General features: G+C 41.2%; 2 protein-coding genes across 9 annotated transcripts in view; both read right to left on the reverse strand.

Annotated features, from left to right (window-relative positions):
* Window positions 1–2,283: 2,283 nt before the first annotated feature.
* bhlhe40 (basic helix-loop-helix family, member e40) lies at window positions 2,284–6,200 on the reverse strand. The gene is made up of 5 exons (XM_030052166.1): window positions 5,757–6,200; window positions 5,573–5,636; window positions 5,297–5,404; window positions 4,679–4,802; window positions 2,284–4,486 (listed from the first exon to the last, which is right to left on the reverse strand). Exons 1-5 carry the CDS (start codon window positions 5,831–5,833, stop codon window positions 3,624–3,626), a joined length of 1,236 nt encoding a protein of 411 aa, XP_029908026.1. The 5' UTR covers window positions 5,834–6,200; the 3' UTR covers window positions 2,284–3,623.
* A 3,706-nt stretch (window positions 6,201–9,906) lies between these two features.
* itpr1b (inositol 1,4,5-trisphosphate receptor, type 1b) overlaps window positions 9,907–27,838 on the reverse strand; it is a 100,155-nt gene continuing 82,223 nt past the window's right edge. For 5 of the 8 annotated variants that reach the window (XM_030050961.1, XM_030050962.1, XM_030050960.1 and 2 more), the window contains 7 exons: window positions 25,288–25,477; window positions 24,712–24,804; window positions 23,531–23,679; window positions 21,995–22,160; window positions 19,959–20,119; window positions 12,987–13,148; window positions 11,256–11,342 (listed from right to left, as the gene is read on the reverse strand). In XM_030050961.1, coding sequence (XP_029906821.1) covers window positions 11,256–11,342; window positions 12,987–13,148; window positions 19,959–20,119; window positions 21,995–22,160; window positions 23,531–23,679; window positions 24,712–24,804; window positions 25,288–25,477 — 1,008 coding nt within the window. Of the gene's footprint in view, window positions 11,343–12,986; window positions 13,149–19,958; window positions 20,120–21,994; window positions 22,161–23,530; window positions 23,680–24,711; window positions 24,805–25,287; window positions 25,478–27,838 lie in introns of all 8 variants that reach the window. The other 3 variants (XM_030050965.1, XM_030050964.1, XM_030050957.1) reach the window with 1 other exon arrangement.

A 27,838-nucleotide genomic window follows, 5' to 3' on the forward strand; every position in this document is an offset into this window, starting at 1 on the left:
AAAATGTAATTTCCAGTGACAATTACTTTTATTTTAAGGTGTTACATCTTGATTGTTTTACTCCTCGACAAACCTATGCTCCTAAACTATGCTGTCAAGCTGACTTTTGCTTCTGTTTCAAAACTCACCTTAGTTGACCCAAGTTAATCATTCATGAACCGACCAGTGGTTCACTGGGCTCCAGCACTGTTTTTAATAAAATATCAGACCTTCAAATTGTGAATTTTTTTTTTTTTTGTTTTAATTATCACACTGGGGGGATTTGACAACCAGATCCTCACTGATCAGACATAGCTGGAAGGAAAGATGACCTCCTGTCTTACTTTCTCTCCATTTCTAGTTTGGAAAACTAAAGGAACACCAACAGGACAGAAACTCTATTACTGTAACCAGAGGGAGGAATTTCTGCAGCTTACAAAATAAGCAATAAGTTCAGTGGTCCAGTGGTGTTTCAGAAAAGTATAAGGTTGGTATAAGTTGCTGAGTGGCAGCTGTGGATGGCAATCAACCTTAAAGAGCATAAAGAAAATAAACATGACCTCTTTAAGTACGTCAAACCTCTCAGAACTTTAATTTACCTGTAAACTTTCCCTCAAGCAGCTTAAAAGGAAGGAAAACAACTTAATTTGTGACTTTGGGCAATACCATCACAGTTGATTCCAGCATTCATTAGGCTTATACTGAATGTCACATTGTGGCCTGGTCTCTCATGAACAAAAGGTGTATTTATTGATTCACTTATTTCCCCCATAGTAAATACCACCATGCCACTTTTCAAGATGCAGAAGTAGTACATGTTAATGGGACTGTTGAATCACTGGAGGATGTACTTAGTTTCTCTCTTCTCTTTAATTTATGGATGACATGAAAGGTCAGTTTCCCAAAGCTTCAAACAAATGACTAAGTAAATGTTGACATGCCAATGAACAAATAAAAAAAAAACAGTTCTACCATTCATTCATTGCAGACAAGCAATTAATTAATCGCAATCCCTCTACGTTGTTTTTCTGCATTTTAGGTGATGAAAATGAGAGGGTCAGTGTAATTATTTCTTTTCGGAAAAGTCTACAGACAGTCATGCAATTCTGCTGAAGTCTTACTCACAATAAAAATAGTAAAAGGTTGAGTTCATTAAGGCAGCATCTTATCATTTGTGGTTAAGCACGTATCTGTACTGGGGTCCGTGACATACTTGAAAATGCTTGACATTCAGCAGCACACATGGCAATGGTAGTGAACACGACACTAGGTGGCATTAGTGCTGTATTTTTCAGCTCGCGAGTGCTGCTGGCAGACTTGTGCTGAGACTAATTCTCAAGATACTTTTTTTTTTTTTTTTTTTTTTTTTTTTTACTGATCTACAGACCAAAAAACAAGACATGTTTTTAATCAAAGGAAAAGGAAAATTGCCATTTCAACTTTTCCCAGGTGTGCATTCACATTTCATATTAGAGCATTTGTGCAGTGCATGTGTATGGCACTTTTTTTGTATTATTACTACAACTGCAGTGTTACTGCCACAGACACAAGACCCACACAAGTTGCAGATTGTGGGTGGACTGGCCTTCCATATCATCAAAAATGAAAGTAAATCAAAGACATACGTCAGTAAACTTTTTTTTTTCTCCCATAACCTCAAATACCATTAACATCCACTCCGATGTCTTCAAGTTGCCAAACACATTTTCTGCGTCTCCCCAGAGCACTTTCAATATCGTTACAGCATTCAAAATATAGCACGCGAACTATTTGTAAACCACAGTATCTGGTTCTGTAAAGTCAACCATATTCATTCTCACATGATCCAGACCATTTCTATTTCAAGTAAACATTTCTTTAAAAATGAGTGAAAAATAGTAAAATCTGGCTTACTTTCCAAACAAATATAATAGCTTGCAGGACCAGTTATTATAATGTAGTGCATGTAAATTATTAAAGTATTTGGTAAGAGTAATCTCCTTGTCCATGTTAATTCCTAATACTGACTCGCTAAAATGTGCACCACCAAGTCTGGCAAAATACATTTACTAAATGTGAGGCTATTATCTTTTAAATTCACTGAAATGATGCCAAAATTCAGCATCAGGCTATGTATAATCCCTCAGAAATCTTTTTTTAAATTTGAAATGCTTGATGCTTGTAATCTAAGACATGTTATTGATTTACACAAGCGCTGCTGCTTTATGGGTTATGTAAGTGTTATGTAAGTATGTGTTGTTATGAGGAGCTGTCAGGTTGGCTGGCTACAACACGTTTAAGCCATCAGGCAGAGAAACACAAACATTTATTTCCACAGGGAAAAAAAGCTTTATTAATATTTTAATATATATCAACAATACTTTATAGACAAAATATGTACAACAAACGACCTTGTGTTACATCTCAAAATAAAAATCCCAAGTACCTCTTTCTATACAAAACTATTATTTTTATTTCAACATTACATTCACTCTCTTCTCTTTGCCACAGACACAAGATTTAATGCATGTACATTTAAACGTCATTGTGTCTGCTTTAAACGAGTAAAGGCAACAGCATGAACTAAGATCAGGTTTAACTTGACCGGGAATTTACGGGTATGATGCAAATCAGGCTGAGCATTACGCTATGTACACATTCTCTTGGCATACAGCGAGTGACTACCTCAAACTCCCTCTAGTAGCAATGCAAATACACTCAGTGGGTCACGTATCAAAAATAGAGATGTAGAAGTAGTATAAACAAAATAATTACAAGACATTACTTCACAGGAACTCCAACTAGTTGCACAAATGGTAATCTGTCACAAACTCAAATCTAAAAAGCATGTACGGCTGCATCGCTCTTCGAAAGAAATGAGTGACACGCCTCGTATGGTGACAACGCCCTGAATTATTTGAACACTAATGAACAGCTGTGTCCATTTAGCTGCAAGGTAGTTGATGGATGACAGGAGAAATATATTTTGACATTTATTTGGTAACATTCTAGTCTAAAAAAAAAATGGTCTTGTTGCAGTTACAGGAGCGACAAATGCACAACAGGTAGATCCTCCAGTCACAGATCTACAGCAGGAAATAATTCAAGCAGCATCTACAGGGGGCTTTTGTTCAATCTTTACATTCATTAAAGACTGGCGTGTGTGCAAAGGGTAGGTCTCAATGGTTGGGTGGGGTGGGGAGGTGGCAGGGGCTATCTGCGCCATCACATTCTGTTCTGGATTTACCTCCAACATTCATCACTAAGTGCAGAGAAGCCTTGCGTTAAAGGGAAAAAAAAAAAGAAAGAAAAAGAAAAGAAACACTCGCAATCTCTAGCGCTCTCATCCTCTTTTCTTTGAGTTGACCATCTTCACAGTGTTTCAGGGCCATGCAACAGGTGATCTGTGTGCCTTCACATGGACAGCGCTTCAGGGTGCCCCCCATCATCCCCTTTCAGTGTATGAGGAGCTGATGGTGGTTCTGTGTGGGAGTCAGTTTACACTCTCATTTAAGACATGGAGAGATCGAATGGGTCAAACAACTGCTGCAGTGTTGGAGGGAGACCAGTGCTTTTGTGTTTGCCTACCCTTCCCTAGATGCTTTCCAGTAGGTCAGCCAATCCCTAACATTCAGAGGGCAGTATTCAAACAGAAACAAAACTGTTTAGTCTTTGGTTTCCAAGTTCAGCGGGGGAACCTGCTTTAAAGCTTGGAGGAGAGCGGGTGAGTCCATGGGAGTCTGGTGGGGTACTGGGGAACCTGCCCTGGGGGACATCACCAAAGAGGAGGAGAGGGTCTCTGGAGGCAAGCTAGCAGCAGAGGCACTCATGCCCGGGTACATGACAGGTATGCCGCCGGGATACCAGCATTTCTCCAGCATGGGCAGGTATGCCGCTGCTGCTGCAGCTGCGGGAGGGATGAGGTAGAAGGGCATGCAAAATGGGGGCTGGTTGGGAGAGAAGCTCATGTAGCTGCCAGGACCACCTGCCACATGCCCAGAAAGAGTCTCATCTTCTGAGGAGTCAGACCTTGACTTTTTGGCCTGGGGCTCATCGCCCTCCTGCTTGATGGCACCACCCATCCTCTCTGACAGAGCGTGCTTGAGCTCCCCTTCCTTGCCGTGGTATTCTGACCGCTGAGCGTTGGGGTCACGTTTTTCGTGCTCCCCCCCATAGCCACTGTCAGTGTCCGTGTCACTGCCACTTTGCTCCCCTGTCCCGTGGGGATAAGTCCTTTGAATGACGGGCACACAGTTCTTGGCGTGACCATCAGAGGCCCTGGCGGGTTGCCCAGCGGGTCTCTCCAGCTTTTCAGGAGCTCTGTGGATGGGCTCTTCCAGGTGGGGGCTGACACGGTGTTGCAGGACCTCAGCTGCTAGCTTGTGGATGTGGCTGATGACATGAGAGGGGGTCAAGTCCCTGCTGCTTTCCTGGCTGGCCAGGTACTGGAGGATCTCCTTTGCACACAAGTGGAAGCCGGAGCGGAACATCTCCTCACTGCTCTCGGCATTATCGGCACCCTGATCACCTGGTGGATTAAAAATGGAAGTTTAATCATCGCGTTGATCTTTGCTGCACAATCTTCCTGGAATTACTTCTGATAAATCTAACAGAGCCGTCCGTGACTCAGTCTGTTAATGATCAACACAGTTTAATGATAAAGGATAAGAGGCTGCTTCCTACATTTTACTTCTATACCGTGTCACGGCATCAAACTTACTGATTTGCAGGCCATTCTGTAGTGCGATAATTTTCTGCTGCTGCTGTTCCAGGAGAGCACTCAGTGCTTTGACATGCTTCAGAGTGAGTTCCAACACCACGGCTTTCTCCAAATGACCCAGCGTCTAAAACAGGAAGACCTTCGATAAGCATGTTGATCTTTCTTATGTAACACATTCTGCAGCTGAACAGAGGACAAGCCTCTAAAGCCTGGGAAGCCAGGCAGTACACACACTCACACTCACACACACACACACACACGCACACATACACACACACAGACACACACAGACACAAAAGCACAAAAACACTAAAAAAAACAACAAAAAATAAAATGATCGAAAACTTTTTTAGAATACAGACTAATTTTAATAGACATACAGCCCCACCAAAATTACGAAATTTTTTAAAGTAATAGTGATTCATTAATTTGCTGTCCTCCTCCCCTTCTCAAAAACAACAAACAAGAAAAGAATTACTTTTTGAGACTGTAAAAGGCAGCTTAACTGAATCACAAAGCCTGAAGCAAAGGGGCAAACAAAGTATTCAGCAGAACCATGTGGTGTCTCAGATTTTGTGGCTCCTACCACACATGCCATATGTAGCAGATAATACTCACTGTAAGCTTAAGATGTTCTGGCAACAAATCCTTCAACTGGGCAATGCATTCGTTGATTCTGTCGCGTCTTTTCTTTTCAATCAGTCTGTGCGGCAACTTGTACGTCTCCTGAGGGGGGTAGGAATGTTGTCAGTGAAATCCATTCCATGTTCAGTTTTAATTGACGACATGCGTCCTAAATCTGGTACACAGCAGTGGGATTTTTTTTTTTTTTTTTTTAATTATGAGACTGAAAATAAAAATGTGCATTTTAAATTCGAGTTAACTTTAATTTACCTTGCTGTCATCCCCGCGCTTCATGCCCCTCCTCGGTTTGTACACATACATAGGAAAATCCATTCTTTGGAGAGAAGATATTCAGTTAGTATTTTGGGTTATTTTAGAATTTAATATAATGCCTTTGGATAGAATAGAATAGAACAGAATAGAAAAAAAAAGAATATATAGAGTTTCATCTTACCCCTGCATGTCTGCTATATCCAGTGATGGGTGTTTTGGCATACACGGAGGTGGTTGCGCACTGGTAATCCTCTCCATTTCTCTTAACTGTGAAGCCCGAATAAAACACTTGAGATATCCGTTGAAAGGATAAAAATATGCGTCTGCAGTTGCACTTGAAAACGTGATCAAAAATAAACAAAACAAAGTATCCCCTGTCGTTGATAATATAGTATATCCTGTATCCTGTCGCTGTGGTGCACGGGAGCTGTGCGCGGCGCGCTGTTGTCACCCAGAGGTCCGGACTCGGCAGTAGTCTAGAGAGGCTCCACGCCCGGCTGAATGTGTGAGAGCTGGGTGGGTTTTGACTACGTGTTAAATAAACCCTGTGACTGCAGGCACGTCTCTCGGCTGGGGCCAGACCCGGCTCCGTCACATGAGCCTCACGTGTTGGACGGCGCTTTCACCCCCCCCTCCTCCCCCCTCCTCCTTCCTCCCTCGACTTGGTGGAGTACAACCCATTTCTGTAGTACAACCTCCCTCCCTCCCTTGCCCTGCCCTCCCCTCACTCCCTCACGTCTCCCTCGGCCGGGGCCGAGTCCCGTGTACCACCATGCTCCGGCTCTCAGGGCAGAACGTGCGGGCCGACCATGTTTACACAGACAGAAAGTAGGGCAAAAATCCCCATGTCAACTGTTCTTACGCCGTGAAAGCTTGTCAACTTTATTATACTGCCAAAATATACAAGTGTAGCCTACACGACGAGGTCCAACACTGACAACAGAGACAAAAACAGTTTAATCTCGTGTTTGAAATAGTTTTTGTCAAATTCACATCTGGGAAAAAGCTATAGGCTTTGCAATGTAGAATATTTTTTGTGGGATGAGGATGACATAGGTTAAAATATAAGTTCCTGTGAGGATATTACAAACTATTACAGAAATACCAGGAGATGAAAATCGCACGAATTATGATAAAGCCACAACTGTAAAGTCCCTGAGTGTCACAGTCATGCTGATCATCCCTACAATGATACTAGAGGCTGAAATATTTTAATTAGATAGGTCCAATAACAATACCAGCCTACAACAACAACAACATCATCAACCACAATAATTACTATTACTACTACTACTTCTACTACAGCTAATAATAATAATAACAACAACAAAAACAATTACGTATGCATGTATGTAAACACGTGTATTGTCTTGACATGGACCTCAGGAGGAGTAGCTGTTAAATTGTAAAAGCTAATGGAGATCCAAATAAACAATAAATAAACAAACAATAATAATAATAATTGTCACAACAACAACAACAATAATAATTTCACTTTTTTTTTCAGCTGCAATGTATGAACAGGTTATAAAAGTGAATTATTCACTGCTCATTTATAGGTCTATATTTATACACAAACAACAGCATACATTATTATAATTGTTGTTGTTGTTGTTGATGATGATGATGTTGTTGTTGATGATGTTGTTGTTATTGTTGCGTGCACCAGTGCGTTGAACCCCACACACCACAGCCCTTGGCGGCTCTACAGGTCTTCATCAACACCTGCTGCTGCATTAAGCCCAACAGGGAGAATAATGACTGTCATTATTGAGGCGCACGCGCGGCCAATCATTTATCAGTGTTTCCACTCTGTTGTTGTCTCGACGTGTCTCGTGCGCTCCGACTGGACACTGTGTTATTTAATACTGTACCCATTTGCTGCTACACGTGCACCTGCGGCGGGATGAGTCTGTAGCTGTCGCAGAGCGGTTTGTTGATACCGGCTGTACCGGCCAGTCACGTTGAGCTCCTCATGGCCGAGCAGATCCCTGCAGCTGACGTCACCCGCGCACAAACCGAGCGCGCCCGAGTCCCGACTGCTCGGTTACACCCGCCGACGTCCCCGCCGGAGACTATAGATAGAAACGCAGCTCCAGCACAGCTCCAACCCGGAAGAGACTGAACGGGATAAACATTCACATTCACTGCTGACGGATCATATTTAAGAAAAAAAAACAAAAAAAAACACGCCACCTTCTCCTCGGTTCTTTTGCATGAAACCTTTACCAGAATAAAAGTCTTGTGTCTCCCGCGCATATCCTCCTGTTGTGGTTGTCTGGCAAGTTGCACGGCTTGATTCAGGGTCACCAAATGCCCAAAAAACCCAGGAAAAACTAGCAGCTGACAGGCAGCAAACACGGTGCAATGTGGAGAGGTGAACGTCTCCGTCCTGCAGCCAGCTGCTGCTGCTGCTGCTGCCATGCACCTGTCTGCAGCACAGATGCACCAAACTGCTGGGAGGATCTGCTTGTCACACACACTTTCACACCAGCTTGTGTTAGCCATAGTTAGGCAATTAACATAAAGGGTTTATTTATTTCATGTGATGATAAGGTATTTTCTTCCCCCAAAAATAACAGCAAATTATGGCCAAGAATACCATATAGTTTGGTGCCTACAAGAAAAATTATAATAGCTCATTAGCCTCAGAAGGAAGACACAAACACATAAATTTAACATTGTAAATTGGAAGGTTTCCTTATGTTGTATCTACTTTCTCCCTCTATTGTCTATTATCTATTATTTCTAGTGTTATGAGCCGTACGGGAACTATAACTAGTAGGCTAAACAATTGCAAACACTTTCAAAGCCCTAGTAGAGGAGCTCATAAATGATGCCTATGGAAAACAGGTGTTAATAAATGTTTTCATATCAGTGGCTTTATTATAAGATACTGTAAGCTTTACCCAGTAGGCCAGGGACCTGCATGAGATAATGCCCCATGGGATCCCTGTCTGTGAATATTTTTTTGTGGTTGGATGATGATATGGAACATGCAGCTGTATTGTACGTGGAAAACAGTAGTAAGAACAGTACTAAAAACTTCTCAACAGTCATATCATGATGTTCTGACCTTGTCCTGTTGTCAAATCAAGTAGCGAGTCCATCTCCTTTGGCAAGGCGACTCTATGTTATAACGAAAATATTCCTACGATTCATACATTTGAATAAATTATATTTTTCAGACACTGTTTCAACCTAAGCCTTAAATATTAAAATGTTTCACTTAAGGCAGGAGTCACCGAGCTCTTGTGAACTGATTTATGGCATCATATTAATTATATGATTATAACTGGCCTCACATGTTGCCTAAAGAGCTGACAGCAGTTTACTATTTAAAAACAATTATCACTTACTATTAAATCTGTCACGGTTTTAGTTTTGGAAAGTCAAAGAAACCCGTCACAGGGACCTTTACACAAGGTCCTGACCCTTAATTTGGGAGAGCCATGTCTCTGGTCTCTCTAATTGGGGATAAGCGCTGGTCAGGCCTTTTATTTCACAATGGCTGTTGAAGACTGAAATGCAGATAAGCATCAGCTCAGTTTGAAGACTAATAGAGCCCACTAAACACTTGGCATGCGGGGAATCTTGCAGGAAAGCCCCCAATTAATCAGGATGTGCAATTTTAATTCCAGCCAATTACACACATTCCACTCATGCAGCAGACTGCTTTTGCTGCTCTGAGACTTGCATGCTTACTTCCAGTTGATAAAACTGGTTTCTCTGAAGGCTAAAAACTAATTCAGGACTTGGCCTAGTTTCATTTTTCAACTGTTTGAAAAGTAAAACTGTGGTCAAAACTCCTATATTTGTCTGAAACATGTTGAAATAATGTTGAACTAAAACTTCACTTTTTTGTGTCTAAAAAATCCTAAGGGAGATATTTATTTATGGTGTCTTATGACACTAACTTTATAGGGCTGTGGTGGATTAAAATGGCATAACGCACACCGTCCTGACAGAAAGCATGGGGCATGAGTCATTCTAAAATCACTGACTGCTAACAGTTTGTGATAGGAAGGCAGGGCTTTCAGATGTCATTGAAACAAACAGTTGTTGCACATTTTGAAACTCGGAACAGTTAAACATTTGGTTTATGTTGCTTTATAATATTTTGTTCACCAAAGCTAAGCCAAAAATGAATTAAATCTATATAGATACAGCAGATGGAAGTGTGTGTACATATATATTCAATTGTGTGTGTGTGTGTGTGTGTGTGTGTGTGTGTGTAAATATAAAAAAAATACCTTACTGCTACTCCACACCTTCCACATTTGACCTTTTTTGTGTTGTGTGGTGCCAAAAACTCAGAAAATGAAGTAAAGGATAATTACATCAATTTTAATAAATAATTCTACTTTAATATACAAATTAACAGTACTTAGATTTTTAATTATTAATCTGAACATTAATTTGAGTTACATTTTCCCCCATTGTCATTTTTCTATACAAAAGCAATGATATAAGCAACAAACCTTATGTACACAAAATATAATACAAAACAAATTAAACCCAGTTTCTAACATTAGAATGAAAATGTCTTTACATGATATGGACATAAAAAGAGAGTGGCTATGAACAAGTAACACATGAGTATCAACTGTCGAATTAAAGAAAGAAAAAAAAAAAACAGGCACGAATGGAACAAAGCTGCTGCAGCACGAGAGAAATCCGGGAAATGATGCTAATGGTATTTATTATGATACACGAGTTACACGACCGCTGAGCAAACCGTAACAGCATGACTGATACCGAACAGATTATAGATTTGACTGAGAAGCAAAACATCCTAAGTATCTTTTAGATCCCAATTAAAATAAGAAAGCAATTTTATCATGAAATAAGTTAGCATTGAGATATGACACCATAGGATTTACATGGGTGAAATAAATCTATATATCTGTATATATTGCTCTCACACAATTTACTATGTCTATTAAGTGCATTTAAGACTCGAGCAGTATGCACATTTCCAAGGAAACAAAAAGTCAAATTAAAAACAAAATTAAGAAGGCCAGCATATTAATTATTATCTCTATATTTTGCTTAAGTAAAGACAAAACCACCGACTCCCTATTTTACCCAGTGCCAACTGGACAAAAGCAAAGAAAATAAAATAAATAAATTAAAAAAAAAAAAAAAAAAAAAAAACACTGACTCACACTATAATAATAAGACATGGCTTATGGAACTTAAACACACCAACGGGGTTGCATATTTAAGTTTGGATATTGCACAACATACAAAAATAAGACATTAAATACTGCTTGTTATACCAGAAGTATATAAAAAAAGAATAATAAATAACTTTGAATGGGGTTAATTTTTTTCCGTCCAGTCAGCTCTATTGTGTTTCAAGTTCACCCAGTAAAGGCCATGTAATGAGAAATCCAATTCATTTCTACATAGAAAACATTTGGCACCAATCCCAACTGGACTGAATAAGATGGGGTGGGTGAGCGTTACTGCCTCTGTAGGGTCGACTAGCTACATATCGTATTATGACTACCTATGTTAGAGTGTTTCCTTACCATAACTCACACTCAGTAGAGGCTACAGTATACATTATGTTGAACCTCTGAGTGAGGACTCTGAACTCTGTCCGCTATGCAAACACAAAGCCGGTGCTGAGGTGCTTCAGTGCCATGTGGATGAGCTGGAGGAGGCGATGACCTTATGCAGGCTGCTGGGGGTTGACGTTCATGTGCTGAGGGTGCCCTAACAAGCCAATCCGCTGCTTCTGCTTCCTCTGTTCTGTCATCTGAAGAGCAGCGAGAACGAGAGAGAGAGAGAGAGAGAGAGAGAGCACAAAGATTTATCAGTCTTCGTCTTAAACAAGACAACTCACCCTGTACCTCTGCTGCTGATGCATGAGTCCTCCATCGGACCACGGGTCACCGTCGGCAGCCTCTCAGATCGGCGGCGCTCTTCAGGTGGCGTTTTTTGTTCTGCCATGTATCTACCAACGCCGTGCAAACACTGCATAATGCTGAACTGAAAATAGATTCATCTGAAATCCTGCCGTCCTACTCATCCAAAATGTGGTCTCCTCTGACGAAAGCTGCAGTATACAAACTACTAATACTGAAACTCAATCAAAAGAAATTTCAGCGATCAAGCAAAGCTCATCAGTCATAACACAGATGTTAACCTTTATGCCGACAAGAGCAAACAGCCATGGGTTTTCTGCTAAGTATTAAACCCATTACATGAAGATGCTGTGCTGGAACGCAGCGATATCAGAAGTGAGAAGAAATAGTGGTTGTGTAATGAGTGTTGTTAGAGAAATTATTCTGCGTAAAATAGAAGAATGGAAAAAAAAAAATAAAACACATTAGAGGACAGTGTTTGAACTCTGTGACCAGTAGAATCCTGGCCTTCCTCACACCATGATGAACTAATTAAGCCAATTTTCTTTGGAATGATAGAAGACAGAAAACCTGTGTTTGGCCTTGTTCACACAATTTTCTTGTTTGTGCCCGAGCGTGAATGCATTTGCACAAGGCCAAGATCTCTCCAGGCAAACATGGGCAAAGAAAATGTGGACATTTGGGCAAGTAATTAAATAAAAACAATGACCTGATTTAAGATACATCTGGGCAACTGCGTATGTTACTGATGCAATACTATTGTGCCCTTCAAAGGTTTCAGCAACACAATAATCATTTCCCCTTGTCTGGGTCAAAATGTCTCAATAACATTCACTTCCTCATGGATACTTCTCATTTCAAGAGTAGAGCCATTTTTACAATGCTGTGTACTAGAAACAGGGGATCACAACACTTGAGCAATTTTAAGACAGAAAATTGCCTTTTTATAGGTGATTTTTTATGGAATCTGTAAACTAACTAAAATAAAATGTATTGAAAACTTCATATTGGCAGAAATTATAATTAAACAACTTGATGGGTAAATGTGCTTAAAAAGATGAAACTTACAAACAACAACAACAAAAAAAAATCATACACATTAAGAGGCAAACGATCCCAATCTGAACAGAGCAAGTAAACATTTCCATAGGAATCACTTCTGACATTTCGGAAATATATATTTTTCACACGCCTCAAAATGCTTTATTTGAAAAGAAAAAGAAAAAAAAAATTCCAGTTGGGTCTTTGCTTAATGACGCAAATAAAGGCATGTTGAGCGTCTCATGAGCTGTGTTGTGAACTATGACTCATTGCCTTCTGCATTTAGTAAGCTCTACATCTAAAGGGCAAGGAGCGGCAAGCAAACAAACCCCGAGCAGCGTTTGCTGTCCACATCTGCAGCAAACTCGTCTCTCGTTCATATTTTTGCCATGATCAAATCAAAAACGTCAAAAGCTATCTTTGGCCAAGTGAAGCCGCCGGTCTGATGAAACAGTGTTTGAGCTCTGCCGGTGCTTCGATTCGGTTTGACTGACCTGTTCTTTGAGCTCAGTCAGCTGGCCTGACAGGTTGGACACCAGCTTCATGGTGGACTCCAGTTTCTCCTGCAGGTTTCTGATCTCGTTCTGCTCCCCGTCGGCATCGCTGCTGACCAGGGACATGGCCCGCATCCGTGGGAACCAGTCCAGGTTGTGCTCCTGGTGCAATGATAAGTACATGACTCAAAGCATGAAACACACTCATTGTTACTTAAATATCTGTGATGTTGTGTTCAGGATTTGCTTATCTTTGGAAAGTCCTGTTTCTAGGAAGCACTTTTTTTATTACTTCTTTATTTATCAAGTGCTCTGCTTTTTAAATTTAATTTCTCAGGCTAAATTGGTCAAATCATTCAATACTGAGGACAATGCCTTACACATTACATTAACTCAGAATGACATCAAGTGTGTGCTACTGCCAGCTACTTGGCAGACCAAGCCCTCTTTGACTTGTGTTTTTCATTGTAAGCCCTGTTTTGTCTCTGAGCCTGTTTGCAGTGATATAAAGCCCATTCTTAAAGTGTAATCAAACTAATCTTGAGGGACTTTCCGTATTAAAATCACAAGGGAGTTAACGGCTGGCCTTGAAATCTCTGCTCACAAACAAGTCCGACATATTTGCGATATCTCTCATCATATTCACTCTCATTACACTTCTGCCCGTTCTTTCATCCTGCCATTACAACAAAACTCAGATGCTTACAAAGACCTGTAGACCAAAATGGAGGAACAAACTTCCTCATTTGGTTGTACATGCATCGCCTCACATGCAGCCCTGACACAAACACACAGTTCTTGAATGCTCCAGTGAGCTAAAAGCAACCATGTGTGCATATAACCACAAGCTGAATTTCACTATGCTAGCCACAGTACCTGGGCAGTCTCGCACTGTACCTGTGATTCTGAAACGAAAAAAGAGCTGAGCTTGCTTTGCAGTTAAAGAAATACGATGCTGTGACTTGCTCAAGAGCACTACGGACACTTGGGGAAGGTATTCAGCCTCAGAGTTCTTGCAAACATGCATGACTCTTGTGTCAATGCCGCCCTGACCCAAATCACATGGCTGGGTTCAGCTTTTCAGTCATGACTGTTACAATTATCTGTGGTATGAGCCTCTTTTGTGCCAGGAATAAATGTAACAAACTGGAAGAATTTGCTGTGTCTCAGTCCTTTTGTAAAAATACTTCTTTTCATTTATAATAATTGCTTTAAGAATGTTCTTTTGAATGAGTCTGATTGGAAGAACTGCATTTCTTATTTGTGGGGTCCGGACTGTTAAAGTGATTCATCCTAAGACGAAGCTACACTATTTGCTCGCATTGATGACATCTTTAACACTTGTGCTAGAACACTATACCATTTAGAGGTAACCAAGAACCATTAGTCATCCAAACTGACATTTAGGTTTTATCAATTCTTTTACAGCTCTAAAGTTAGCTGTCACACTGCTGCCGGTGTGGAAGGGATGAGGTATGAATTATCTGTAGACTTGTTTCCATCAGGCCTGTTTGGTGCGTGTTTTGCTGTGTCAAATAAAAAAAAAAATGCGTAATGGGAACGGCAAATGTCAAATAAAATCCCCAAATTTCAGTAAAAGGTTTACATGGCAGCTTGAGGTAGATGAGGATGTTATATAACAAAGAAAAAAATCTGTGTGAAATGCATTTGCCAATTTGAAAATGCATATAAGATCACATGACCATTTTTTTTGCCCTTGACCTCTGGCATGGTAGATGGTGGTCAGGTGCAGATGGACGGGAAGAAATAAAACCATACCTTTGATATACGCAAAAAGAAATGCAACAGTGATATTATAAGGGAAATGGTAGCACAATGCAACTACTCATGATTTGGAAATATAAATATGAATATTTGCTTAAACAGACAGTACAGGAACACACCTTAAATGGGTTGATTTTTGGGTGGCCTCAATTATTCACATGCAATTAATTTGAATAGTAAGTGAGATGTGCCTGATAACATTTGGCCATTAGGTCAGAACTGTGGTGTTAACTTGTCCAACACGAAGCAGCTCTTGCAAAATGATTAGAGCTGCAGTGATAAGATGTGTAATTGATTGGTTGGCAACTATTAAATTAGTCGCCAATTAATTTGATAATCGATTAATCGTTTTGAGTCATTTTTAAGTGGAAAATTTCCAAATTGGCTGATTCCAGCTTCTCAGATGTGAATATTTTCTGGTTTCTATGACAGTGAAGTTAATATCTTTGGCTGTGACATTTGAGGACTTCACTTTTTATCGTTCTCTGACATTTTATAGACTAAACACCAAATAGATTAACTGAGAAAATAATTGACAGATTATTGATAATTGATAAAAAATAACCGGTAGTTGGAGCTTTACAAATGATGTAAGGCTACAGGGTACATTTTACTGGCTTACATAGATAATATGAAAAAACTTGAAACTTGCTTGAATTTTTTTTTTTTTTTTTTTTTTTTTTTTTTTGGGCAGTATTTCATTTTTCACTTGCAATTAATCTGAATGCCAGGTGGAGACACAGCGAGTGAATGTTGTGCTTATGTACAACTTGAAATTTGGCATTTTCAGGACACCCTGTCTCTGTAACTTAGCGTATTTCCAGTTGAAACAGGATGTTAGGGCGGGACATAAAGTGGGGAGGAATATTGTTCAAGTGCGGCTGATGACAAAGTGTGGGAGAGAGAGGAGACAAAGAAATCTTTGCATAATGGGAGGGATAGAGGTGGGTTGTTCAAAAAAAAATTGTATTTGTGAAAATGTGGTGAAGCAACTACATACAAGGGAACAAAACTAACAGGGTTTTATAAAGGAAAATATGTTTTTTTTAGCAATCATTTTTTGGCATGTATGTTATGACATAAAAAGCTAGCTGACTGGGTGAACGAGTCATTTTTCATGTCACCGTGACATTAAAGCAGCTCAATTTGAAACCAAAGAGTAACCAAAAAAGTATCAGTAACATGAAATGTAGCAGCCACCACGAGGGCTGTTGTGTTCAAACAGTCATACAGCCAAGGGCTATTCGGTTGCATTCTTTCACCCCTCCATCTCCTCCGGCACTAGGCTAACACATGCCGATGTTATTGTGCACTGTCTGAACCTGCTTGCAGACAAAACCAAGGTCATGTGAATGTGTCTGTCCTGAACTCTTTTCAGCACACAGTACACACACACACAGCCCAGATACTGTCAGTGTCATGTGCCCTCACTCTCCAGTGTTAAAGCATTAGCATAACTACTGATGGCAGGGCATGCTGTGTCAGTGAATGAGAGGATGCAGCATTGTACCTGGGGCTGGTGGCTAGAAACAGCAAAAGTGCTGAAGAACTGGGCTGGAAAAGTCCCAAGGTTTGTGGTTGGGTTTGAGACGTGGGAGCAACTGCGGTGGCCACAGTGCACCACAAACCAGCCCTGGGTCAGACAGCAGGCCAAGGGGAATCACACAACACTAAGATAATGAGCAGCAAATACTCATTCTGAAAGAAGAGAGGACGGCTGTGTACAAGTTCCACTTCCTGAATGCAAAGAGACAGAGGCTGTGTTTACCTATTCTACTTTCTGTCCCCCCTCCCTACTTACTGTATCTGAGCACACAGCTCACTCTGTCCTCAATATGACTTATCTTAATGTTTGACGTTTTTCTCCCTTGGAAGATTCGGTATGTGCACTGCAACACCACATTTGAAGAATGGACGGTTTCAGAAGAGATGAGTGTGAAAAGGCTCATTTCCCCATTTTGGATTCCGTCTACCAACTAATGAACACGTGTGTTTGTTTGACAACTGTCAGGGGCAGCCTGGCCCCCTTTCCATCCTGTGTTTACAAATGAAAGCGCTTCCAGTAAACTGAGAAATGCTGTCACGACTTAAGTTTTACCTCACGCTAGTTCAATGGAAATGACGGAAGTACATTTTTCATTATTAAAACCGCACGGGCCATGACAGGGAAACAGGATGCACTGTGGTTTGAACAGCAACAGAAAACGTCACAGTCATGCCACAGGACACCTGACAACTTGACAGCCCACTCACTCTGCAACCATGAAAATAAACTGCCAAAAAAAAAATCCTCACGCATTAAAATAGACTGGGGGAGTTATGTATGCATATTTCACTAGACACGAATAATCATCTCTTTAGAATATTTATCACAGTAGATGTTCGAGATCAGCTCGGGCGGCTGGGGTATTTTGTAGTGCTGGATACAATAATAATGAGGGCATGAGTGTGTGCTACTGTTGAACTCAACCAAGCACCTTCCATTTATGCCTTAGAGCTGAAACTTCAGCCGGGGCCCTCCACCATTGACGTCAGTCCCAGTCATTGTCAGAATAGTCTGACTGTCGCTTCTTCCACATTACTGCGGCATCAAATAAATCGAAACATGGTGGGGGAGAAGGTGTATAGATTGAAGGAACGAGGTTAAAAAAAAAAAAAAAAAATCACACCAGGGAAACAAAAAAAAAAAAAAAAAAAAAAAAAAATTGGTGAACTTTGACAGAGACATTTCACCTATAATACGAGCTAACTTAATTTAGCCTTAGTCTTTGGAGTGATTCATTCTCCCAATATTTGTTTTTCAGTGTTAGAGACATTCGGCTGGGTACTGTTTTTTTTTTTTCTTACATTTATTTTTAAATTATATTTGATATCTGTTTGTTGTGTTTTTCGTCCCTTTTGTGTCTTTATACCATGCTACTTTTAGATCTAATTTCATCATTTCATTAATTTTATTTAACATTACATGATACGAGTTAGACTAAGGATAAGTTTTACCTCATTAACTCTTAGCTCAGCTCTCCAGCCAGATTAATTTGTGCAAGATCATTTACAGCTTTGCAATATGTTTGAAATCTTACACGTAAGAAGTTGGCTTAATTTTTTTGATGACTTGTCCTTTTACTACTTTTACATTAAAATGAAAGTTGACTGCTGTTTTAGCACGAAATGAAACAAGATTTACAAGTAGAATATAAAATAGGTAATACGAACAAATTTGGGGCTATATAAACTTCTCTTGGTGTCAGTTTTAGGTAAAATGTATCGTGTGTATGGTAAAATATGTGTGTATAGATGTTTGTATGACAGTGTGGAAAATACATTGGGCATACCTTTAAGACAAAATATAATCTACATATCAATGAAGCTGTACTAAATATGTAATTAGTGGAAAGGAATTTTTAACTTTGTTGACAACCATGTTAGCTACAGGAGGCTGAGGTCTTGCATCAAACTGTTGCATGCGAAGCTGAGAGCTAACGTTGAGGATGACTGGGTCAGCTGACGGGTCACTGAGGTCTTTCACACCATGTGTCCCTCTCTGCTCAGGGTTCCCTTTAACCTGCTGGCCATAACGAACTCTTGACAAGCTCATTTTGGCTCAGTAGGGTGTAAGGATAATGGGAGAGATGGGGGAGTTAATCCTAAATCAGGTGGTTCCTCACAAGACAGAGTAGCTTTCTGCAGATCACGGTGAAAATCCAGGGACTGACACAAATACGATCGAAAAAAAAAAAACTGTGTCACAAACTCTTGGCAGCATCAGGAAAGTAAGCATGTCAAAACTAGGGGCTTTCCTTTGGCAGTTAAAAAATCTCACTATTTGTTCAAAAGCTAAAATTACCGCAACAATGATGGCTTAAATTATCCATGAACCAAATTTCCCCCATAAATTTCCCCAGTGGTCTGCTCTCTGCGTCACTCCTGATACATCAAGCTCAGTTGCTGGAGATGTGCAAATCTTTCATGGAAAACTGAAGCAAACAAATCTTTACCAGTAATGATTCAAAGTATTTCATATCAATACAAACTTTATGACTTGCATCACTTATTGCTTTAATTTGACACCTTTTTTAATTTTAAATTTATGACAATTTGAATTAAAACTGTCATATAATTACAATTGCTTAATTACATTGCCTACTGCAATGCATCTGAGGTTCAAATTGAACATTACAATAAACTTAGTAACAGCAAAAATATTAATGAAAGATCTGACTTATTCATAGTTTAATACATGAGCCTATTTCAAGAGCTTCAGGATCAAGGACAACTCAAGCAATATCTAAATAGCTGTTTTTTTTTGTTTTTTTTTTGGGTGTGTGTGTGTGTGTGTGTGTGATGATTCACTGACAGTAATTTATTTCACTTTTGGACTGGCATTAAGCCAATTGTGTGTATCATGATGAAACAAGTTCAGAGCAGCTCCTGCCACAAACACTGGCCAGCAGCTGTAGGCGAGGTCCTTACACTACTGCTCGACTTCAAGAGATCTGACCATCATAAGGCAATGCACAGGGTGAGAACAGTGTCTGTGTGTGTGTGTGTGTGTGTGTGTGTGTGTGTAATGACTGAGGCAAGGCATGACTGCTGTCGGGATTAACATATACCTCGCCGATGGTAGATTCTGTCTGAATGTTTATTCACCCTTCACAAAGCTGACTGATGTGATAATACTATGGCATTCAAGGTCACAAAGGCAGGGATTACATAATGCAATCCTGGTACAGTGGGGCAGATGAGGACAAGATTTACTTCCAAATGATGGTGCAAAGAAACAAAACAAAAAAAAAAAAGGCCATAGCAATCAGCTCTGTCCAAACCCATTTAACCCTGATCTCTTAAGTTACAAAGCAGCGAGTGATATTAAAGCGGTATGGTTAACCTCAACAAAGACTGCAGCGCCTTGCACACTGTTGCTGCATGCATCAGCACTTAATGAGGCATATCTAAATTATTTTCTCTAGTAGCATGCAGGATTGGGCAAAGCTAATTTTTTCAAGGCTGGAGAAGAGGGGGGCGATTGAGGAGCCCATATATTTCATTTAGGCATATAATGAACTCATGCTCTCCGTGTTACACCTACTAAATGCTGCCCTTGTTATTTTGCATGACAAAGTCTGTGGTTGACTGTAGGAAGACTGATCAGTCAAAATGTGAAGGGCATGTGAATGACGATATTCTTACCCTGATCATCTCGGCCACGTAGCTCTCAGGGCCGGTGTACTCTGTGGAGTCCTTCACCTTAACCAGGACAATGAAGAACAGGTAGTGCCACATGTTGTGTTCAACTTTGATGTGCTCTTCAAAGGTCACTGTCTTATTGTCAAACTTGTCCCTCTCCAAACCTGGGAACGAAAGGACACAAGACCACACACAGAAAGGCACACACAAACACACATATTGCTGTTATTCACATTGCATGTTAACGCTCTGAAGAAATACACTTGGTGTGGCAACAATGACTTAATCCCTCTATTTGTGGCCATAGTAAGGATGACTATACAACAAAAACAAGAGGAAGTAGGGTCATGAGGGGACGGATGGGGCAAACGTCAGAGTTTGTACTGCCTAAAAATGTTTACACATTGCATGTTTTTACTTGAGTATTAAGCTTTCACATGCAAACGCAGTTGCATGCAATAGAGACCTGTGATCCATATATCTGCCCACACTGCATTTGCAAAAGAGGAATAACCACCTAAACCGCAATACCTAACACAAACTAGGAATGACCAGAAATGACTAATGACAGTTAAGATGCAGTGCCAATAAGTGACACTGTGTTCCACTGACAGGAGATTCGTGTCTTAGTGAGTGTACAGTCTAACATGGTCAAGACCCATATGGCAACAGGAAGAAGCACTCCTCCTCCACAGCAGCACCTGCCATGACTAACCAGCCATTCTGGGAAGAGGAGGCGTTTCGTTGTTTACTCTACTTAGAAAAACAGCCCCCATTTTGCAAGGTGCCCTGATGCGAAGCTGCAACACTGCAATCGCATGCTCATACAAGAGCGTGTTCAGACCAGACCACTCCTTTGCTTTCTTTAATCATATGCAAATCTCAGCACTGATGCCTGCTCACTGTAATGCAGGCTCACTACTGCACTGTACCAAGCATCAGTTTTACTTTTCATGTGATTAGAGTTTTAAGGCATTCCTGCTTCATTAAATACTATGAAGTGAAAACTACTCTCCAGTGAAGTTGGGAGAAAAAAGGAAAGATATGCAACAAGGGTCAGTAGGTAGAACAGTAGAATATTGACACATACTCACACATAGGTGCTGATTTATTAATCATAATTATTAATCATGCTACAAATTACTGCTCGGGCAACTAAATTGTGCATCACCACCAATCCTCAATTTAGCTGGTGATTTACCAAGACTGATTATATTAATGAGCACAGCTGCATTTTACTTAATTTGAATTCACCGCTGCTAATACCCGGCCGCTGGAAAATGTGTCTGGAGCATGACTGGAAAACAACATGGCTCTCAGCAACAGAGACAGAAGCACTGAAAAATACAATATTATAATCAAGAAACATGTCTCTGTTGACCAGACAAGCTTTTGCTCTTTTTTTTTCCCCCGTATTTTCAGCAGTGCTCTGATGGTCCCAGTGGAGAGGGAAACATGGCCCCGAGAGCGCAGCCAACACTGGTGAGAAGGCATCATCAGCACCAGGTCGAATTGATAAGACAGAGATAAGAGATAAGTTTAAACACTGTCAAAGGTGCTGCAAATGAAGACTGCTTAAGACTGCTTTTCAAAAGCTGTTAAATAACAGGTGCAGTTTATTTCGGTGGACCAGCCACTGATCATGATAAATCAGCTTTAGCGAGTCATTTGAGTCAATTTCTGTTCCCTCTTCCTGTATTTTTGCAGTCCTACATTAGATTACCCTAAAATAGATATACATTAGGCCAAACATAGACTTTTTGGCAGTGTCACTTTTATCTAATTTCACTAATGCAAACCTGCAGTGCGGCCATTTAATAAATAAGACCAGACAGTATTTGTCTTGTTTGCACATGAAAAAGCCCTGCTTCATCAGACCCCTTGTGTCTGCTGTATAATATTGAACAGCCAAAATAGCTCTGATTGATTACTGTCAAACTAGACATTGACAGAAAATATAAACAAGACACAAATTCAGAGTTTCAAGAGTTTCACCTTGCAGGAAAATACAAAAAATGCATCTCTGTCTGATTCCTCACCACAAATAAAACATGTTGTCTTCAGCACTTCTTCCTTTTTCTGCTTCTCGCTCCTCAGGTCTGCGAAGGTGTCAATGATGACACCAAAGATAAGATTGAGGACGATAATGATGACCATGAAGAAGAAGAGCAGGTCGTAGATCACTCTGGCGGCAAACAAGGGCTCCTGTTGGAGTCGAGGTGAGAATACATGTGAAAAATGGCAGAAGATACATCTAGAGGAAACTGAGTAACAGCCCAAAAATAAACAAACAAAAAACAAAATGATGCCTTGATACACTAATATGAGTAGATCTGAAATGTTTATGCAATGTGGACTGATCGTAGGGCTCAACCTGCTGATTTATTGCACATATTCTGACATTGTTCAGGCATGTCTTATCTCTGAAGTCTTCAGTGCTTACTTTGGCATGTTTGGAGTTATTATGGCCCCTGGCCCAGTAGGTTACCTGACCTCTTTGGCCTAGTAGCAGAGGATGCCTACATTTCTCTGCTGGGAAGGGCCTTTGTGATCATAGTTTTCATAGCACTCCATGCCAGGTGCCTGAACCTCCTGATGTGCAGCCAACATGTCAGCTCCATCTTTTGCTCACTGTGTTAAAGATGTTGTGTAAATCTTAAGTTAGAAAAAAAAATGGATAAAAACATTAAGGAAATTCTCTCTATTAAAAAAAAAAATCACAAACAATTTGAGGGCAAAACGGGCCCTATATTTTTTGAATGTTTTTGACCCAAAGTGGTCATTGTTTTGATCAAAATATGCCCTGTGTAAAAAAGAATAATTCATACAGAAATGTGAACTTTACATTTAAAATTCCTCACCAAATGTCCACTGCATTCCTTTTTTTGGCATAATTTATTGCATCTGCAAGCTTACACCAAATCCTTTCAGAATGACAAACAGTTTCATCACAGTTTCATAAAAATTAACCAGATAACTGATATTTTGCTGAGGAGAAATCTAAACAATCATGTTACACCATGAATAATTTGGTCAAAATATGTCAAAGTATTGTAAAAGTCAAACATCAAAATATATGGAGGGTGAAAAAAAAGAAAACACATGCAAAATATAACAATATATAACAATAACTGTCTCATAATGTCTGTAATATTCTTTCATTATGGCCACATCCTCTCCACATATGAGACAGACAGGTTTATCCCTACTGAAAGCAAACAGGTACTCAGCCTCCCACCTGTCTTGAAAACTTCTGTTTTCACTGTCCACTTTTCATTTTGACGTTGCTTTTGGCTGGCTTGCTAGCGAGCTAACTATCTTGATGCAAGTGATCTGCTGGCTTGCTGATGCATTTGCCAGGAGAAGGTGGGGGCGAGGACATACCGGTATTTTGTGGTGCTGATAACGCAGGATGCGGCAGAATTAATATAGGATCAAAAATCATTTCGCAGGCTGGATATAATTGTGCCACGGATCTGATCGTTACAGTTTCTGGACAATAATTTTGAGTTTTCACACTCTCAATCTACACTTGTGACGGGGTGTGTTTGTTGTGGGGTCCCTGTTGTTTGTACCTCCTTGGATGGCTTTCGCAGGACGTCCCCGACACCTCCTCCGCTCCTCAGGCCGTGACTCAGGACTGTGACAATGCACATGAGCAGTGAGTCACACGTTCGCTCCTTGTCCTCGATCACCACCGCTGAGGGCTGGATGGCAAGGGCAGCTATGGGGAGACATCAACATATTAAGTGTCAGATATTTCTTTTCACCAAATAAAAAGACCCTCTGATTAATAGCCTACATTCCTTTCTAAACCTGAATTTATCACAACATAGACCAGGGAGAACTTTGTTTAAGAATTACTCCAAACGAAGCAGAATTCAAGCATTGTAAACTACTAAGACACTATGGTGAAGCTCTTGTTTCATCATGCACAATTTAGTTTATTGGATCAGCAAATGTTTATCAAACACAACCAGTCACAGAAGATGCTGGGAATTATCCAAAAAAACAAGTCACCAGACCAGCATAATTAGCCGGCATGGTTGTGATGGATAACGATGCCTAGCCGAGTCAGGCAGACAGTGTGAGAATTCAACAAGGTTGGCTGATCATATTAGAGCGGTGCATGGGTTCATGTCTGATTGGAGTGTTTTCCTTCGAGGTCATTAAGTTTGCTGGAATTTGTTGTTTGCGGTGAGAAGTCCCCTGCGCCCTCACAGAGTGGACCCACTGACCTGCTTGTGCCTGATGGTAATTAATCCCTGACCTTTCCACTCTGGGCCCCTGCATCGGGTCTTAGCCTTGGTCCTCCTAGACGCACAAGAAGTCCATGTCCCCAGTGTTTCACCCAACTCCCCACAAGCCCCCAGTTAGCTCAGACAGGCTTAATCCCATGATCACCAGGTTGCCCAGATTTACAGATCACTACGACTCAGAGAAGAATCTTCACTGGCTGAGTCAGACGTCTGTGAGGATATAAGAACCTTCAAACAGTTGCACACACGAGCGTGCACGTACACAGATGCAAACACAAGCTCACAAATACTTGGGAATCTCATGAGACGCATGCATAAACACGTGGATTCTAACTAAGAGGAACCCTTTGACCCTATCCCCTAACCTCCACCCCAATCTCTCTCTCTCTCTCACACACACACACACACACACACACACACATGCACACACACACACACACACACATGCACACATACACACTCAAACACAAAGTCACCTTTCATTCTTGTCTACCTACCATCCGCCATGGCTTCTGTTGAGCAGTTCTCCCCATTTTCCCTCTGGCATACTCCACCAGAGAAGAACTCTCCCACCATACTGGCTCCATGTTCTACCCATGGGGAACACAAGACATGGTAAGAGACTAAATATTAAAGTAAGAGATCTTTTTGGGAGCACGTAAGCTATTTCCTCTACTTGCCATGGCACATGATACAAATTTGAACAGTTCAATTGATGTGTCTGAGTTTTTGATGCTTACATTATGAACATTCTATGTTTAGGCGATGGTACAAACTAACTTCATACCATCTCAAAAGTGAAGGCATAAGAACTATACAGGGCACACAAAGGTGAAACCTTTCTTGCAAAACAGTGGGTGATCAAAAGCTTGCTTCGCCAATATGCTGGTGTATTCCTTAAGTAGCGAGACCATTTTGACTTTGACTTCATGAATTTTCACATCCAGCGTTTGTGTGCGCTGCAGAAAAACAACCTGTCTTTCAGTCTCAGCTTGACAGTCAGGGTCAGAGAGGGCAGGTGATTTATGTTCATTCCAGTTAGTGAATAAGAAGAGACCTGTATTTGAAGGTACCTAGTGTTTTGTTAGGTATCCTGTCCACAGCCAGGATGAAGTCATCTTTGAAGAAAATGTAGCCCACAATAGAGAAGAGGTAGACGAGGATGAGAGCCAGCACAGCTGTCAGAACGATGGAGCGACCATTACGTGTCACACTCTTTATTACATTCAGCAGAGTCTCTTCTCGGTACACCAGGTCAAAGAGCTGAGGCACAGGGAAAGAAGAAGAGTTCAGAGTTTATCTGTGCAGTAAACTTGCAGAGAGTAGTGTGGGTGTAGATGTGAGAATGTTATGTATAATATAACCATGGTATACAGTATGTGCAATGGAAACAAATTCTGACAGGGCTGTACTGACGTAAGTATACATTTTCTTAAGAAAACGAAGCACTGCATTGACCTAAGACTCCTCGGTGTAACATGTTTTCTGACCAAAGTAGTCAAATACTTTGCAAAGCAGTGTGTGACAGTCTACATTTCTAAAATGTCAAAGCAACTGCTAATATAGCCATGTGAAAAAGCAAATGGATTTCCTTTTCTGAACTTGTTGTAGGGTGCTGAAGGTTATCATAGTGTAACCCTAGTTCTCTATGCACAGGCTGATCCCTCTACTGGACTCTGTGGGTAATATGCCTCTCCAATCATATGCACAGTCTAGCTCAGTGAAACGTGCATAAACGCAGTTGGCCAATCAGGATGGCCTGCCTAGTGTATACATGGTCTGCATAGTATATAAGGCAGCATACCAAGCTGCCGGCCCGGCTCAGCAAGTGGTATAGGAGCAGAAAGATCCATAGGTACAGAAATCCATCTGTGCTTATAGAGCTGGGATTACAATATCGTAACCTTCGTTCTATCTCACACAGGCTCCACCCTCTACTGGATTCTGCGGGTACAGTAGATTGAGCTCAATGAATGAACAACCTGGCACGACATTACCATCAAACAACAGCCTCACGGAGTCCTGTCTGACTAGGGCTTAACCACCATAGCCCTTTTATTTTTCTAAGCCAGCCTGCTTAAGCAGGAAAAAAAGGGGCTCAAACTATCCCAACACACCCTGCTGCATTCAGCATACAGCCTACTATAGGGCTGTCTGTCTGGGTTCCAACAGAGAAGCCTGTATCTTGGCTGAGTTTGAGCATGACACCCAGATAAGCTGCCTGTTGGCGTGGCTGCGGGTGCTCTTCTTCCAGTTGATCGCAAATCCTAACCTGGTTAGGTGTAAGATCAACTGGGCTTAGTGGAACATGCACCATTCTTTGGACCTTGCCATGACAATGACGTCATCTGGATAAAGGAAGACTCTCATGCCCTGGAGCCATATACGCACATTTGCTGAAAGGGCGGGGGGCCCGGGAGTAGCCTAACGGTAGTTTGTTATACTCGTACACTACTCCCTGAAATCCAAAATGCAGAAATTTCCTGTGTCTTGGTGCCACCTCAACATGAAAGTATGTGTCTCTCTGGTCAATAGTGGTGAACCAGTCAGTTGGGTGCACCATTTCCAGTAACCTCTTTATGGTTAACATATGGAACATTTTGCAGAAGGTGGAGATCCATAATGGGCCCGAAATCTCCCGTCTTCTTGGGAACCAAGAAGTACAAAGAGTAAAACCCCTTGTGTCAGTCGTGAGTGGGAATGACTGACACTGAGGGCACTGAAGAGGAGGCATGCCAGGGCAGGAAACCGCCTCTGATGAAGCCCACTAACTCTGCCTCTAGAGCTTTGGTTTTCAGTAGCTTGTTCGAGGACATCTCCTCATACTGCCAGATGTCTGGCTGGATGTCTGGACAAAGGCAGAGTGGGCCAGGTGAGATGGTCCAAAGTAACCTTCTTAGAGACTGACTGACTGGCTGGGGTGGTGTAGATGTGGGCAAAGTTACCCCAATGCGCCGCATGACTGCCAGGAAGTCCCGGCAGAGGACATCAGCAGTCGGACCCCAGAGGACAGTGATGCTCTGGGGATAGATGACATCCTGTCCTCCTCCTGCTCACCAATGTTTCCACCATTGGTGTGGCGATTCTGACTTTCGGGTCAATATGCAGGCTCATCACAGCTGATAACCGGCGTGGGATGGAGCATTTCTGGTTCAGCATAGCAGTCATACAGCTCTCCAACACACTGGAGCAATCTTCTGCCACGGCTGGTGTCTGGCGCTGGGGATTCCCTTGGCAGATGCTGCATGGTGACGACTACATGCCTTCCCAGCACGCCAACCGAGCCAGGGGCAGGCAGGGTGCTCCCATTCTTCTTTCTTGTCCCTTCAATATGCTGGAGATATTGTTTGCTTCCAGTGAGCTGTTGTCTCACAGTTCACTGAAGTGGAAAGCCGGCAGCTTGCTACACTGCCTTGTATACTGTGCAAATCACACACATACTAGGCAGGCTTTCCTGATTGGCCAGCTGCGTTTATGCAAATTTCAGTGAGTTAGTTTGTGCATATGATTGGAGAATAGTATTACCCACAGAGTCCAGTACAGGGCGGAGTCTATGTGAGATAAAACTGCCCCTTCAGTCTTCAAAGTCAGTGCCTACCTTGAATTCTTATTGTTTAAGACTAT

This window comes from Myripristis murdjan, chromosome 5, assembly GCF_902150065.1.
Source record: "Myripristis murdjan chromosome 5, fMyrMur1.1, whole genome shotgun sequence".
NCBI classification, from domain to species: Eukaryota; Metazoa; Chordata; class Actinopteri; order Holocentriformes; family Holocentridae; genus Myripristis; species Myripristis murdjan.